Source organism: Opisthocomus hoazin, chromosome 9 (assembly GCF_030867145.1).
Source record: "Opisthocomus hoazin isolate bOpiHoa1 chromosome 9, bOpiHoa1.hap1, whole genome shotgun sequence".
NCBI lineage: Eukaryota > Metazoa > Chordata > Aves > Opisthocomiformes > Opisthocomidae > Opisthocomus > Opisthocomus hoazin.
Window position 1 is genome coordinate 716,406 of NC_134422.1, and position 16,809 is coordinate 733,214.

The following is a 16,809-nucleotide window of genomic DNA, read 5'->3' on the forward strand; positions in this document are numbered from 1 at the left end:
TCTTTTAGATGCAGTATTAAACAATATCACAGATTACAAAAGTGTCACATTGTGCAGAGATCTGACTTCAGGAGAGAAAGTAGTGGGTGTTCCTTCTGACAAATGTCATATGTGGGCTTTTAATAAACACAATTTGTTCCTTTAACTTGGGAATAAAAGTTTTGTTGCTTCCCAGCTAAAGCTGTTGAGGTCAGCAGTGTGCTGATACACAGTAAATTCAGAGGTAACAAGAAGGGAGCTGCTCCTGAATTTTGGGTTCAATTTTAAGACACCACATTTTGGAAAGCAGTTCTTGAGGTTCATGAGTTTTGAAGAGAATTTTTTCTCTGTTCCTTTGTAGAAAATCATTGTTATGCATGACAGCCGTGTTTCACGGTGCTCTGCCTTACTTCACCACTGAAGCAGGTTGCCCACCAGTTGAACTGGTTAGTTTACTGTTCTTTGGTTGTTGCAATGCCACTCTTCTGGTGCTGCCACACTCTCCTTAGCTACCTGCCACGCTTAGGTGCCATGGCTCCATTGTGAGCTGGTGAACAGTTAAGAAGATCAGGCGCTTGGAACCTACAGCAACTTAGAGCAGTCCCATAGGTCTGACAATGTACCAGGCTGCAGCAATCCCTCTGCAGCCTTTTAAGCAGTCAGACATCATGGGAGAACAAGTTGTTGCTGTGGTGAGATGTGCTTTTTTCAGTCGGTATTTGGTCAGCAGGGCGTGATGTTTCCTGTGGGGACAGCAAGCTCTTGACATGTCAAGGCTGATTGTTGGCAGTGCTCTGAATGGACTTACCTTGGATGGAAGCGTGAAGCTGGCACAGCGTATAGTGTCTGTTTATTGGGATGTGATGCGTACGTGAAATGCATTTAGTCCTTTTCTCAGCAGCCTGCACTGGCTGCTTGTTGTCCTGAAAAATGGAAATGATTACTTATGACTTGTCTATTTGAGGTACTGCTTCTTTCCAGTGTGGTCCTGTTGAGTGGACAGACAGCAGCAGATGTGCTGCAACCTGGTGGTCTTTTTCATAGAATCCTAGAATGGTCGGGGTTGGAGGGGCCCTCTGGGTATCATGGAGTCCAGCCCCGCTGCTGAAGCAGGGTCACCCAGAGCAGGCTGCACAGGACTGCATCCAGGTGGGTCTTGAATATCTCCAGAGAAGGAGACTCCATAGCCCCTCTGGGCAGCCTGTTCCAGGTCTCCGTCCCCCTCAGAGGGAAGAAGTTCTTCCTCATGTTCAGCTGGAATTTCCTCTGCTTCAGTTTGTGTCTGTTGCCCCTTGTCCTGTCGCTGGGCACCACTGGAAAGAGTCTGGCCCCGTCCTCCTGACCCCCACCCTGCAGATATTTAGAGGCATTTCTAAGGTCCCCTCGCAGCCTTCTCTTCTCCAGGCTGAACAAGCCCAGCTCCCTCAGCCTCTTCTCATAGCAGAGATGCTCCAGTCCCCTCCTCATCCTTGTAGCCTTCCACTGGACTCTCTCCAGTAGCTCCTCATCTTTCTTGAACTGGGGAGCCCAGAACTGGACACAGTACTGCAGATGAGGCCTCACCAGGGCAGAGCAGAGGGGAAAGAGAACCTCGACCTGCTGGCCACACTCCTCCTAATGCACCCCAGGATCCCATTGGCCTTCTTGGCAGCCAGGGCACACTGCTGGCTTATGGTCAGCTTGTCGTCCCCCAGCACTCTCAGGTCCCTCTCTGCAGATGCTTTTTGTTTAACTGGGAACTTCCCCACCCCCAGGTCCTTCAAAAAGAAAGGGAAAAAATATAAAAAGGACTTTTTTTTTTTTTTAAATATGTGGTCCTGACAAGTAGTTATGTTTGGTGTGACTGGCAAAACACATAAACACGTTCTTGTGAGCAGACTCGAGTTAGAGTTGCGGAGCGCGTCGGCTCCGTTCGCCGGGTGATGCCTGCAGCCTGTTTCCAGTGCAGCGCGACGGTGGAAGGGCTGTAGTTAGACGGAGTTTTGAATTGCGAGAGGGGCTTAGTGTCGGTTCTTTTCTTGGGGGAGCCTTGAAGGAGCTCTGTGGTTTTATTTTGCGGTTTCTCCTTTTCCTCTTCCCCTCCTCCTAGGTTTTATCGCCTCCGACATGACTTCCAGGAACTCCAGCACCCAGCTGTGGCTGATCACCCACTACCACGAGATGGGGTCCCTGTACGACTACCTGCAGCTCACCACCCTGGACACGGTCAGCTGCCTGCGCATCGTGCTGTCCGTGGCCAGCGGCCTGGCCCACCTGCACATCGAGATCTTCGGCACGCAGGGGAAACCCGCCATCTCCCACCGGGACCTGAAGAGCAAGAACATCCTGGTGAAGAAGAACGGGCAGTGCTGCATCGCCGACCTGGGTGAGCGGGCCCTCCGCCCCGGGGCCGAGCCGCCGCCAGGGGGCGCTGGGGGCGCGGCCGTGGCGCTGCCCGCGGGCGGGGCGGGGTGGGGCGGGCTGGACCATGGCGATGGGGGGGGGGGGGGGGGGGGGGGCGCGGGTCCGGGCTGTCTCACGCGTGGGCCGTGGTGGGGGGAGTGCCGCTCGCCTTCCCCGCAGGGCAGCGGGGACCGGGCCCCAGCTGGCTGCGGACCCGGTGCGCGGCCTTCCGCGCCGTCCCGAGCCCCGCCGCTCCCTCCGGCTGCAGCCGCCCGCCCCTGGTTCCGCCAGGCACAGGCCGGGCGCTCGGCGACCGGCTGGGAGAGGCCCAGCAGCGCGGCCCGCTCACGCCTCGGGGTGCTCTGGTAGTGGCTGTTCGTCCTTCTCCGAAGGCGAGGCAGCAAACAGCAGCCGAGCAGCAGCACTGGGCAGTCTTGGCTAGGCAGAAAGAGTGCCGGGAGGTGGGAGTGTTTCCAGTAGTGATTCCACTGCGCAGTGCCTGTCCCCTAGGCCTGAGGGACGGGAGGTGCGCACAGGGACAGCGTGAAGGCCACGCACCCAGGCCTGTCAGCATCTGCAGAGGGAATGGTAAGAGAAAAATGGAGCAGTAAGTTGGACATAGAAAACTTCAGAGACTGGCCTTTAAATGAGCGGGTGCCTCGCGCTGAGGAGGGGCCAGCACATACTGGCACTGACTGACATCACACTAATGAAGTGAAATCTACTTCATTTCTCTAGAGGCTTCAGGTAGTCAAGAGATTTTCTGAGAGAGCACAGCAATAAACATTTCCCAGTTAATTTTTATAGTGGTAAAATAGCTGTTTTTTTAAACGTGAAATACTCGGCTGTATCTGACATGTTCTTAGTTTGTTCTGTGTCTGTAAAGGAAAGTTACCACAGAGCTTGTTGCTCCTGGCATGCCTTTGTGCCCTTTTTTTCTGTGTAGCTTTGTCTTTTTCTCTGGTCTCCTTCTCTGTTTCAACATGTGCACCATACAAGAAATGGCACACAGACTGGTAAGTGTGAGCAGATGGAGGGGTGCACTGCAGCTGCCCAGCGCTAAGCTGTTCGGTTGGTCACACCAGGTTCTGGACTTGCAACGTACCCGTTCAGAATAGGTGTCAGCTCTGAAAACAAAGAGGAATTAAAGTGCTCTGATGCTCATCTTGTGATTGTCTGTTTTGCTGGCAGCCTGAGCGCTGTGTGCCTGAACAGCGGTGTGGCTTGGTGTTTGTGGCTGTTCAGTCCTCGTCCTTCTGAAAGGCAGTGAGAGCAAGAGCTGTGAATTGGCTGCTTGTCCTTCGGCAGGCGTGCTGGAAGCTAGTATCTCGAACAGCAACCCAGCTATCCAGAGTTGCAGTTACAGAGCTGGCTGTTTTAAATATGTTCTAGCTAAGCAGAAGCTGTGTGATAAAGTCCTTCGATCTGTCAGCACTGTGGAAAATTTCCGCCCTTCTAAAGCAATTCACGTGTATGGTGATAGGTCTTAGTTGAGCACCTTTATAGAACTAGAGAATAATGCTTATACGTAAAGAAGAAAAAGCCCAACACTCCTCTTACTCCCTCCTTCCCTTTGCCTGAGCAGGTAGAGTAGTGAATGTCTGTTTGAAACAAGCAGTGGTGTTTGTGCAAAAGGTGCAAAGAATGCTAACAAAACATATTTGCTCAATTTTTTGTTTCTAGCAGATACTTCAGTATGCTGAGGAGGGCTTTTCGGTGTCTTAAAAACCAATGTGTTTCATCAATTTGTATTTTTTCTTTTTTTTTTTTTTTTTTAATTCAAAGAATTAGTGTCTTACAGTAAGAGCTTCTCTGATGAGCGCGTAAGTGCCCTTAAGTTAAATGTGCATTAAATCTCCTGCAGTGCAAAGAAACTGCAGCGGTGCAGGATCTGGTTCCTAACTCGTAAACAGCACCGACGCCGCCATGATGAGGCCCTGGTTACAACACTGCTGGCCCCTGACCTTATTGCAACACTTTGAGTTTGTAGCGTGCGGGATGCTGACTTGCATCCCTCAGCCTTAAACCTTTGACCTGTCAATCTGTTGAATCTGTTTTGCCCAATTTGGATGGAGTATTACGATTTTTATCAAAGCGTTCTGCAGAGTCTTGATGTCTTCAGAGTTTGCCAGGAAACTTTTCTAACCTTTATTTCCAGTGTGCAAGTTGTTTTTTTTTAAATATCATAATCCACACATATAATATAAATTAATATAAACAAATATGTAAATGTATAAGTGTGTATGTAAATATGTCCTCTGTGTGTGTGTGTATATATATATATAAATAAAAAAAATACTTCTGTCGGCAGAGAGGGCTTTCCAAATTATCTTCTCGGTAGTCATGCGGTTAGTAGGTGTTAGCTTTCTAGAGGTGCCATACACGTTTTCTTAGCAGCTTGAAATTACTTCAAGTAATTAAATTGTAGGAGAGTGTTTTCCAAATTTTTGTTACGGTGAGTACAGACTGTTTTGGAAAGAGAAAAAAATAATGATCTGGTGATAGGTTAATTTTTGTGGAACTGAGTTAAAAAGCTTTTTAAGTTCCTCTAAAATGAACTCATGTTAAATGTAAATGGCGTATGTTATTCTTACAAGAGTTTTTGAAGAAATTAGGGAGAGTTTGTGTCTTCTCTTCTATTGCTTAGTTATGTCATGCACCTGTTGCTGTTCAATTTGCAGTGCTCTCTGTTTACCATGGCAGAACGAGTACTCTGTGTGTTTCCAAATTTACAATAATTTAGTCCCTCACATAATGTTCTTTGCTTAAATGTTTAGCAATTAGTAGAAACCAGGTAGAGTGGTTTTGACTGACTCATTTTAGATCAGCTTGAGGATGTTTGTTTTTCAAGCTACTGCAAATATGGTGTTTTTTATTCTCCAGCTTTATTTTTTTAACTTGTTTATATCCATCATGCAGTGTTTTTCTTCTCTCTTCCTCACAGTTCGGATATATCCACCTACCCAAAAGTTCTATAAATAAATTTGAATGCTGTGTAAAATTGTTTTCTTGTAAGTAACAGATGCTTGGCCTTCTGTGTATACGTGCCTAGAGCGCTGGTGACATCCAGTGGCTGCAAAACACTTAATGACAACATTTTGCAACAGTGCAATAACATGCTTAATGGTAATCCCTGAGGGGATAATTGGTCTAAGTCTAAGGACACAGTGGCTGTTTTGATAGATGGTTTGGAGCTGACCCAGTTAGTCTTTGGACAGTTGGACTCTCAGCTCTTTCTCTTTAAGAAACTGTCTGGTGGGTGTCACTGCTCACGTGTGATTTTGAACACATGCTGCTATAGTTTTAAAGAAGACTTAACAGTGGTTTGTTGTTTTGTTGTTTTGTCCTCCAGGCCTTGCAGTAATGCACTCCCAAAGCACGAATCAGTTGGATGTGGGGAACAATCCCCGTGTGGGTACCAAGCGCTACATGGCTCCAGAAGTCTTGGACGAAACTATCCAGGCAGACTGCTTTGACTCGTATAAAAGGGTCGATATCTGGGCTTTTGGGCTGGTCCTTTGGGAAGTAGCTAGACGCATGGTTAGCAACGGTAAGTATTTGGGCCTCCCTTGCTTGCGTTTAGAAGGGGTTAAGCAAATGGTAATTCACGGTGAAGCACCTGCCGCACAAATGCATAGGATGCACAGTCAAACACTGCACCTCCAGAGTGTTTTGATTCCTGACGCTTTGCTGCCTGTGTTGAAGTTGTTGGTATGTTGGGTGCAGTGGCTGAGTATTGTTGTCGTTTCTGTTGAGATAGAGAAGAAAGAGTGATCCGCTGCTACATTCTGAGTTGTGATCAGAAATAATTCATACCAAACAGTTCAGTTAAAATTTTAGATTGTAAAGTCTCTGAGCATTTTCCATGTGTCAGTAAACGATCGTGAGTACTTTTAGGTGGCTGTTTCTCGTGACAAAACCTGAGGAACAGAAGGAAAATGTGTGGAAAGTGAAGAAGTGATCAGAATTGAGGGATGCTCTTGCTTTACCAAGTTAAATGCACTCACAAAGCAGGACTTGGTCAAAGTACAGTTCTGCTTGGGAAAAGTGCCACTGCAATGGGGTTTCGTAGCGCAAAGTGTTGCTTTGTGTTTCCTTGGCAAGGAGGTCCGAATTTAAGGACCTATCTGTTGGTGTGATTTCTTGTGCTTATCAATTCAGAAGTCCTCTCTGACTTCTGGACATCAGGTTGTGCTCTCTGAACCGAAGCGGATGGGAGAACACGGAAGATGCCTTCAGGCATGTCTGCAGACACTGGCAGGGATGGATTGTTAACGGTGACATGTTTAAACACGAAGAAATTCTGACCCATCATAGGCATTTATTTCCTCTGTGTCTTATCTGTTCCCACTAAATCGAAATCTGGGATTCTGTACTGACATCGGACAATGGGTTTATCTTCTTCAGGAAAAGACAGCTAGTCATTCTGCTGCTGCGGTACCTCTGAGCCCCAAGGGCAGGCTGGAACCCCACAGGCAGGTAGGGCTGGTGCCAGCCCGGGTTACTGCTGGCTGAGGATCCTCCAAGCCAGCTGAGGGCTTTTTTTTGGTGGGAGCTATTGCAAGTCACAATTTGAGGGAAGACTTTGGAGGAAGGAGACCCCCCCGGGAGTCCTGCGTCCAGCTCTGGGGGCCTCAGCACAGCACAGAGCTGGAGCTGTGGGAGCAGGGCCAGAGGAGGCCCCAGCAATGACGCGAGGGCTGGAACCCCTCTGCTGGGAGGAAAGGCTGGGGGAGATGGGGCTGCTCAGCCTGGGGAAGAGAAGGCTGCGGGGAGACCTGATTGCAGCCTTTCAATGTATAAAGGGGCTTGTAAGAAAGACAGGGACAAGTTTTTTAGCAGGATCTGATGCGATAGGGCAAGGGGTAATGGCTTTAAACTAAAATGAGGGAGATTTAGATTGGATATAAGGAAGAAATTTTTTACACTGTGGGTGGTGAGGCCCTGGCACAGGTTGCCCAGAGAGGAAACATTCAAGGTCAGGTTGGACAGGGCCCTGAGCAACCTGATCTAGTGGTAGATGTCTCTGCTCGTGGCAGGGAGGTTGGGCTAGATGGCCTGTAAATATCCTTTCCAACCTTCACTATGCTGTGAAAGGATTAAGATAGCCTGAGGTATGTTGTCAAAAAGCAACTGTGTAGACCCAAAGGAGGGAGTACGAGTGGTTTGGGGAGAGATGGATATGAAGGAGCAGTGAGTGGACAGAGGTAGGCTGCAATAAGGTGAGACAGTGGAGGCTCACAGTAGCTTGTACAGAGTAACAAAGCTTGGCTCAAGTGCCAGTGGAAGTTAAGGTCCTTACGTCGCATTGTTTCTCATGCATTACCTGCCCACTGTTCCCTGACCCCAGTGGAAATCCTGTCCAAATGGTGTTACATTGGAATATGGGGAGAGGACAGGCGCATGTGCAACAAGCTCTAGAAGCAAACAAATACTGTTATTCTATTAAAAGTACAGGACACCTTCTAAATATGAACCTTTTACTTCATCTGTTATCAGTTGGCGGCCATAAGAATTTAACTGCAAGGTTAAAAAGAAAAAAAAAAAAAGGTATTGCTTCCTTGTTCAGGGTAATTCTCAGCGCAGCAGCCGCAGGCAGCTGGTTGTCTCCAGAAGCAGTGCAGTGAGGCTTGTTGGGAGAAGGCTGTTGGAAGGTAGCACTGCTGAGAACGTTTGCAGACTTTCCAAGCTTGCTGGGAGATTCCCTGGGTCCTGGAGCACTGTCCCAAGCCCCTGTCTCCTCTAGGATACTTACAGGGTGCTTGAACGAAGCTGACTTGGAGGTAGCAGAATGCATCAGGTAGGCTCAGGTGGCTGATTTAAGTCATCTTGTAAGCCTGAGAGCTTGCTTTGTTAGCTGTCAAGAGCTTCAGAATGGCTTCTCTGCGATGGAGAGAGCAGGGTGATGTGTGCGGGTGGTCAGCTGTTGTGAGGCGGTGCAGGTCACTTGCAGGACCTGCAGTGAGCAGCTCCTGTCTTGCAGAAGCTGGCAGCAGTTGCAGGACTGGCTCCAGGAGCCGAAGGGAACTTCCACGGGTGGCCGGTGCTGAGCTCATGACCTCGCCTGCCTCCTCCCTTCACTGTCAGAGGAGTTACTTGGAGACGTAGGTATTGTTCTGATACAAGAACATGTGTCAGCTGAATGACGGCATGATGATGATCTCGGGTGAAGGTGTACGTGGTTAATCAGAGAGAGGAGGAAAGTCTTGTGAGTTCACGGTGTTGATTTTTCTTAGGATGTACTCTGTTTATTGGCAAATGTGTGTCGTAGACAGTTACGACAACTTGCTCATTGTATTTCCCAGTATTTGGAGACCTCTGGGTTGCAGTTCACGTCAGTGTGAGTGCCTTGAGAATTTAAGCTGTAACTTTATTGTTTTCAGCACAGTTTTATATTCTGCGCTTTGTCTGTCTCAGCAGTCTGCAGCACTGTAGCGTACCAGTTGCCGCAGTCTGATGGGCGTGCTGGGCAGGGGTTGATGAATTCACTGTGCCGTGGGTGATGCTGGCTGCGGTGGGGAGGGGAGCCAGCGCGGAGAGGAGCAGTCGGCTTCCCCGCACCGTCTGCCCAGGGCCGCGCTGGTGGCTGGGGGTGACGAGGCCCACGCTGCGTACAGGGCTGCGTGCAGGGCGTCGTCTGGCTGAGTGTAGCCGTTGGCCTATGTGATGACAAAACTTCACGTGTAAGCTTTTGATACGCTTGGCTTTATTGCCAGTCTTGAATTTTGAGTAGCTCGTCTGGAATCTGTCTTGCCACAGTGCTGTCTTGGAGGCTGGTAATCCTTTGTGGAATATTAGAGGTCTTGCCCTCTTTGTATGTGAATATACGTTTGTACTTACATATGCGTGTGTGTGTATACTGTACCTAATATACATAAAGAAATACACACAGTCTTAGCTACCTCTTGAAATGAAAATCCCATGGAACAGTACCTGTTTTTTAAATATTCCCATGCTGAAGTTTTGATACGTATGTATTGCTGCAGTAACTGCGTTTCACAGACAATTCACCTGAGCTATGTTTAAACTAGTGAGCTGAGATTGTGCTGGCACCTTCACCAGGGTGGTATGAAACCCAGCATGGACTGCAGACCCACCAAAGACAGTAGGTAAATGCTTCAGTAATTTTGTTCAGGCTGAGCTCAGTGCCACCATGGAAGCACTTTTAACGGTATTACAGATATGTCATGACATTGGTCGTGTCAATAAAGTCTGAAGATGGCGCTGATATTAATTCCACAGTACTTATTTCCAGTTGCTCGGTATTTCTGGGTGTTGCCATAAGTAATTATATTTCCTTGCACTGGTTTGAAATTGAGTAAACATTTTATCTCAAATCCAAGTGTTCAGCTGTGTGGAAATCGTCACTTCATCAGGTAGTCACTCAGATAACCCTGTTTGATTTGTAGTAAGACTTTGGCACTGGGAGTAGGCGTCCTGAGGTCAAGGTAGCGTGCTCGTGTGAACCGGGTGATGGTCTGCCTTAGGTGGGCTAGAGGCATTTGTTGCTTATGTGTGCTCGGAATTATTGCTGCTATCCCATGCTGCTGGACAATTGTCTCATTTACTGCGTGGAAATGCAGAGTCCTAGTCCAGCGAGTCAGCCTGGTTTAGTACTGCAGTTCGTGGAGACTCTGAAGTTCTTGTAATCTGACTGATAGGTCTGATAGTTTTTAAAATTTCGTTTTTAAATGTGTACTTTGTAATGTTTATTTATACATATTAAAGTTTTTAAAATTTTAATTTTTTTTTTTTTTTTTTTTTTTTTACTTACCTACTGGTCCTTAAGGTGACACAGTGATTCTCAGTACTTTCCTGTCAGAGTTCAGTACGGGGAGGAAAATGTGACAGGAAACTCCTTTGCCACAACTCAGTGTAGTTGCATATTGTCTTTGTGCTGCAGCAGGAGCCACTCAGCATGTGGCTCTGTACTTGAAAATGCGATTTAAGCCTGCAAATCAGTATTTTACTCTCTTTAAGTAGACCTGTGCTTGTAGAGTGGCTGTTCATGACTTCTTGATTGTGCTCCCTTGCTGCACAGTGCCTTGCATCCTTGCTTGCCCGATGCCTGGTGCTTGCAGGACCCAGTACTGTGATCTTGTCTGGTGCTGGCAGTAGCACCAGAGGCGCAAAGACAGTCACGCTCAAAGCCACCCCCGGGTGGGATCACTGTTACATCTGCAAGGCTGTGGCTGTTGTGTAGGTGTTTCTGTGGATCTTGCTTTGCTCCAGCAGTTAGGTTCGTGCATGTGTAGGACGGGCTGGTGCTGAAGCAACGAGGAACAAAGGTGGAGAAAACACTACTGTGTGTGTGAGTTCCAGTTGGTTTGAGTAGCAAAGAGCCAGCAACCGCAGGGGGAAGGAATGTAATATATTATAGGTGACGGAAGTCATCTTGGAGCTGCCCAGAGCGCGGCGAGCTCGGGGCTGCTCTGAGGGAGCGTGGGCGTTGCGGGCAGCATGTCGTGGGCGTCCCTCGCAGCGCGTCCCGTGTGGGGCAGAGGTTGCAGGGCTCGCCGGCCACGCTGATCGGAGCCGGCGCTGCTCCCGGGGGCCAGGCATTCGGCTGCGGCAGGGCAGAGCTCCGGAGTCACTCTGGGGTAAAGGCCAAACCCACCTCATTCGCATTTATTGCTATATGTCTGATCTGAAATAGCCGGTTATGTACCCTACACTTTGGAAAGACCGCATGAAAATAGTAAATTAGAGCCAGACTCCCTCTTCTAGTGTTAAAGTTCATCTGTAATAGCCTAATACCCCTGGAAACATTTTCAGAGCTGTATGACGTAGCTCTGAAGTTCTGTATTTGACTTGTATAAAGCCACTACTATATCTGAGATGGAAGTGTAGACAGTGTGGATATGCGAGAGGTTTTTTGTATTCTTGAGTTCTCACGATTAACTTTATTCTGTGTTCTGGGAGGAAGCAGGAGGAGTGTAAAGACAAGACTTCAGCCCTGCGGGTGATGTTTGGTATATGCAATTCGGAAATGCTCAGAGGAGGAGGGTGGGTGATGCTGCTTCACGCAGCGTGTAACACAGTCTGTGCTTCTGCATCCGTGTCAGAACACCACAGGGCAAAGCCGACAACCTGCTTGTTACTTTATGGTGACTCGCTTGGGTAGCCGGAGCTTTGAGCTGTCCTGCTGTTTTCTAAGGGAGTTGTGGTTTCCTGAAGACCAGTTCCCTTTATGACTAGTCATCACAGACAGGGGCGTGTGGATTTTACAGAGTATCTGTGGCATCTCCAACAGAACAAGAAACTAAAACTCAACGCTGTAGCATAAAGTTTGAGAACCTCTTTGCAATTTGAATATATCCAAAGCAACAGAAAATCTCCTGGATTTTATGTACGTCTGACTGTGGGACAGCTGCCTGTCTGCTAAAAAGCAGTTTTAAGATTGTTCCGCTCGTGTTTCTACTGTACGTAGAGGGCCTCATTTGCTTGGTGCTTTTCCAAGCTGCTGACCCGAATGCCTTTTTTCGAACACCAGTTTTTAAATTGGCTTCCTAAGAAAGTCGAGCTCCCTATAGATCAGTTGTGAGCTTAATGCACTGATGAAACAGCAACGCTGCCTGCATGCCTTAGAGAGTAGGCAAAAGGCTGTTTAGCCTGCCAGTTTTGTGTAAGCTGAGTGGCAAGTCGTGGGAACGAACGCACACATTAACTCATTTTTCAACACAGAATCCTAGAAAATGCGTTCAGACACCGAGTGCCACAGGCTTTCAGGTGTTTAGCTTTGTGATGGCATGTGGAGCCAATTACCCAAGGTATTTTATTATTTTAATGACAAGAAATACAATTATTTGAAGCACCAGTGTGAGGGTCTGTAGGTGCTGACGTGCTTATTGGACTGTTTCAGGAATCATAAAACTGTGAAAAGTGTGTGGTAAGCCTATTAAAAACCACAATGCAGACCTTAAATTTTTTAAATTTGGTAGCAGAAATCCCAGTTTTGTGGTAGTCAGTAAAACCTCCAGGCATTATAAAAGGTGGTGTTTTGGCAAGTGAATTTGTTTCTCATCATTTCCGCTCAAGCGTCTGCAAAATGGATATAGTTTTTACTCTGTGCAATTGTAATATCAGCCAATTAATTAGCATTTTGGGTAGAGAAAGCTGTTCCTATGATATTGAGTGCTATTCTGTTGTTTAATGGCTGCTTGACAGCATGCTGTTAGTTTTTTTGAAAGATTTTTGTGCTTCTCAGCTGTCTAGGTCGTGTGTTCTCGCTCTCTGTGCAGAAATGCTGTTTCACTGACAGTGTCATTAACTAATGCCTCTCTTGTTTGTGTCTCCCCAGGTATTGTGGAAGACTATAAACCACCATTTTATGACTTGGTTCCAAACGATCCCAGTTTTGAAGACATGAGAAAAGTGGTCTGTGTAGATCAGCAAAGGCCGAACATTCCCAACAGATGGTTCTCAGACCCTGTAAGTGGATGTGCCTGTGGGTGGTTTGCAGAAGATACAAGCTGGCCTTTCTTCTTTCGAAAGAGTCAAGGAAGTTATTTTCAGTTATCACGTGAAATTGAAATGGTCTCAATGCTACCTGTCAGGAGCATTACCTGTACAGATTTCAGAAGCAAGCTGGCGTGGACCTTTATGTTGGAGCAGGAAGAAACTGCAGTGAGCAGACTTACGATGGTGAAGTCTGAGCTATTCACAGATTAGCCTTTTAGTAGCGTGATTTAACAAGAACTATGTTAAAGCTGTGCTTCCTACGTTGTTATTCTCTCTCCAAGGGGAGATTTCTTTAAGGGGAAGGTGGCCTGTGTAGGACGTTCTGTGGCTTATAAACATGTGGATTTGAATAGATTTTTGGTCTCTCTCCTGCCTACAGGATAAGGGACTGTTCTTGTATTTGAAAGGCTAGTGCTGAAGTTTGTTTTCCTTCATCAGAATCAGTCTGGACTCTCTAGGTTGACCAGCTGGTTTGTTCCGTGTTACTGAAGCTGTGAAGGTTGGTTTGAGTCTGTACAGCTGGCTAGGGCCAGCAAGGACGAGCAGTCCCAGCTGTAAAGTTTTGGTTGCAGACCCATGACCTGTGCTGCTGTACCAGCCAGCCGTGAATCCCAGCCGTTTAAAGTTGTGCTGGATATGAGGAAAGAACAGGCAGAAAATCTGTACCTTCTCTGGCTTCCTTTGTTGATCTTGCAGGAGTCAGTTTTGTTGAAAAGCGATTCTGTAGAGTGTTTTCTTAATTAGAAAAACCCCTAAACTCCATTGTTCAAAATTACGCTGGCTTGTCACTCCAGTCAGCCCATAGTCTAGATATTCGCTTGGTTTAACCAAGTCATCAAACTTGGGTTTGTTGTTTAAGTTCAGCACTTGGAAGCTGTGTATTTGATAGATAGCAGTAAACTCTCTGAAAATTGAGTATTAATAAAGCAATAATACCTTACTGTGTTAGTGCTTAACCCAGTCTGGTGCTTTCTTGGCTTGCGATTCATGTACTTACATGCGTGTCTCGTGTCTTTTATTCTTTTCCCAGACGTTAACATCTCTTGCCAAGTTGATGAAAGAATGCTGGTATCAAAATCCATCAGCGAGACTAACAGCCCTGCGAATCAAAAAGACTTTGACCAAAATTGATAATTCCTTAGATAAACTGAAAGCTGACTGTTGACCACCTTCTCGTGGTTCTCTCCTCATGGGAAGGCATTTGTCTGGTTCAGAAGTAGTCTGGCCAGACAGTTTATACGACTGGTCCCCATGTTGGCTGCTTAGAGAGGCAGAAGTTCTTACCAAGCCATCTCTGTGGGAGACATCGGAACCGTACGGACTTTGCTCAGTGACTACAGTGGGCATTTCACAAACGGTCAAGCTGTCAGGACTCGCGCTGGATGTACTGTTGCAAAGGTAGTGGCCTGAAGGAAGACAGAGAAATCCTAAGACAAGATCAGGGCATTAAATAATGGCTTTGAACAGCTTTTTCTTTTTGTGGGTTTTTTTTTTTTTTTTTTTTATTCTCCTAATCACTCCCAGGGTGAACACATGGAAGTGGTAAATTTTAATCAGCAATATTGCCTGTGCTTCTCTTCTTTATTGCACTAGGAATTCTTTGCATTCCTTACTTGCACTGTCACTGTTAATTTTAATGACATGACTTGCCAAAAATATGATTGGCTGTATACTGCATTGATCTATGCCTGAATAATAGGAAATGAATTTGGTAAACTGAAAATGTAACTGTCAGATTTTAGCTGCATTTTACATGTGTACTGATGTTTACAATAATGCTGAACATTAGGAATTTCTCGTTTATACAAAACTTGCAAATTATTTATTACTAGTGCACTTGCCAGTTTTTTAAACTGTAAAATAAGTGCATAAAGTTAAAGCTTATTTTTATGTGGCCTCTTTCATGATTTCTTACACAGATGTTTTTGTAACACAATATAACCTGAAACATAAATTGTTTTCTGTATTATCATATTGCAACTCGATAGTCACATTTTAAGTGCTTCACATTTGTAGGTGTGTGGTCTGTAACATATTTTCAGTTCAAATACGGAACATATATATAGCCATTACCCACATGACGTTGTCTCTAGTATCTTACTGATCTAGAACAGGAAAGCAATGGAAGAATTAACTAGAATTTTAGGTCATGAATGCTGTGGGGAAAATGCATTTTATTTCTTCTAAGCTATATAATATGCATTTAAACTCTGCCAGAAAAATAACTATTTTGTTTTAATCTACTTTTTCTATTTAGTAGTTATTTGTATAAATTAAATAGAATGTTTTCAAGTCAAACGACAGAGTGTTTTAGTTCTCTTACTGCCTTCAGTAACAGAGGTACGCATGCTAATGCAGCAGTGGGCATCTCCAGTCGTGTGCTTGCAGGTGAGTAGCATTGGTCCAGGTCAATACTGGGTGGAACACTGAGCTACTGAGGCTGTTAACGGTTGTTTGTCTGGGTGTGTTTTTCCTGTGCTGAACTGGATCCCAAAATAGTACGGCAGGGAGCTGGTGTATTCTCCTCGGACGTGACGTCAGCCATGTCCGTGCAGACCTCCCAGCGCGTGTCTTGCGGAAGGAGGTGAGTTATCCCTGGGCCTGATGGGGAATAGTTCAGCTTTGTACCCAGAGAACTGTTTTCTCTGCCTGTGCCACTTGATACTCTCATCTTATTTGTTATGCCGAGTGGAAGAGTAACTAGGAAGTGGCAGTGCCCTTTCATCCCTGGAAAAGAACTCCTTTATTCATGGGCTTGAAATCCTCCAGGTGATCCAAGGACCTGGATAGCAATTAGCCATTCGGACAGGTTCCCTCTCTGGGTTAAAAGATTTCTCTGAGATTCCCTCCTGTGCTTTAAGTCTGATGGAGTCTGTTCTCCTGTTTCTCTGTATTTTTCCTTCTCAGCCGCAGTCTTCTTTGTCCTACTCCATCCAAGTGGTGTGCCTTGCTTTTCTGTGTTTCTGGTGTAGAAACAGCTGAGTTTGCGGGGTAGGCACTGCATGGGGCTAAGAGACTGCATGGTGCAACAGCTCTGCAGAGCAGATTGAGTTGATACCCGTTGCTAGGTCTCTGCATGATACTTGATGAGAATCTGAGCAGATCCAGTGCTGCAAAGAGCACAGGAAAAGCTGTGCGGGGGCTCGTCCCCGGCTGGGCGCTGGCAGCCACGGGCCTCTGCCGAGGCTGGGTGCAGGCTTGGCAGAGGAGTTTTAGCATGAATTAGAACTGGAGTCTTGGCTCTCCCTGTCTGTAAAGCAGGGATAACCAACTAATGGCTAAAACCACAAACCATAAAACGACCCCAGTAATATCCTGTTTATCCTGTGTTAGGTAAAGAAGATTATCCAAGCAAGCTACTGGGAGGGTAAAGAAGTCTGTCCAGTGCGAGGACTCCCAGGCACTCATCGATGTGCTAAATAAGGTCATTTTCACTGGTGCTGCTGCTAGGAACTTCCTTTTGCATATCAAAACACCCAGGGATTATTTTAAACAAAATTCACATTCGTGCCCTGGTAATGAAGTATTTTTGGTCCAGGATTTGACTGAACTATTTAAAATGTTAACTAACTTTTTTGAATTAGGTGACTATTTGGCAAACTTGCGTCAAGAGAAATGAGTGGAAAATAAGTCATTTCTTGGCGTTTTCTTATCGCTTGACTTAGGGAGAAGTCATTCAGCACTGTGCTTTTCTAATGTATGGATGCTACTGAGGATAGTCCCGATCCGTGCTTTCAGAAACAGCAGTGTTCTGAGCAGTGCTCTTGGGAACTAGCGAGAGGTGCGCCTGGGAGCAGAGGAGGGAAGCCTCGGTGGTAGCCACTGAGGGGCTGTCTGTGGTGGTTGACCTTGTTTGCACCTGTCTGGACAGTCATGGGAAGAAATTTGTTGCTGCTTTTCCCCTCGAGGTGTCAAGGCTTGGGCGGTGGGGCAGAGTTTCCAAGTGGTGTATGTGAAGATAACACCCCCACCTCCCACGCTGCGTTT

The 16,809-nt window shown here is 46.5% G+C and overlaps 1 protein-coding gene across 3 annotated transcripts in view; it reads left to right on the top strand.

Moving 5' to 3' along the window:
* Positions 1–15,120, top strand: part of ACVR1 (activin A receptor type 1) — a 65,024-nt gene extending 49,904 nt beyond the window's left edge. For all 3 annotated transcript variants that reach the window (XM_075430538.1, XM_075430539.1, XM_075430540.1), the window contains 4 exons: positions 2,069–2,344; positions 5,714–5,911; positions 12,662–12,792; positions 13,853–15,120. In XM_075430538.1, coding sequence (XP_075286653.1) covers positions 2,069–2,344; positions 5,714–5,911; positions 12,662–12,792; positions 13,853–13,987 — 740 coding nt within the window. In that variant the 3' untranslated portion in view covers positions 13,988–15,120. The remainder of the gene's footprint in view (positions 1–2,068; positions 2,345–5,713; positions 5,912–12,661; positions 12,793–13,852) is intronic.
* The last annotated feature ends 1,689 nt before the right edge of the window (positions 15,121–16,809 follow it).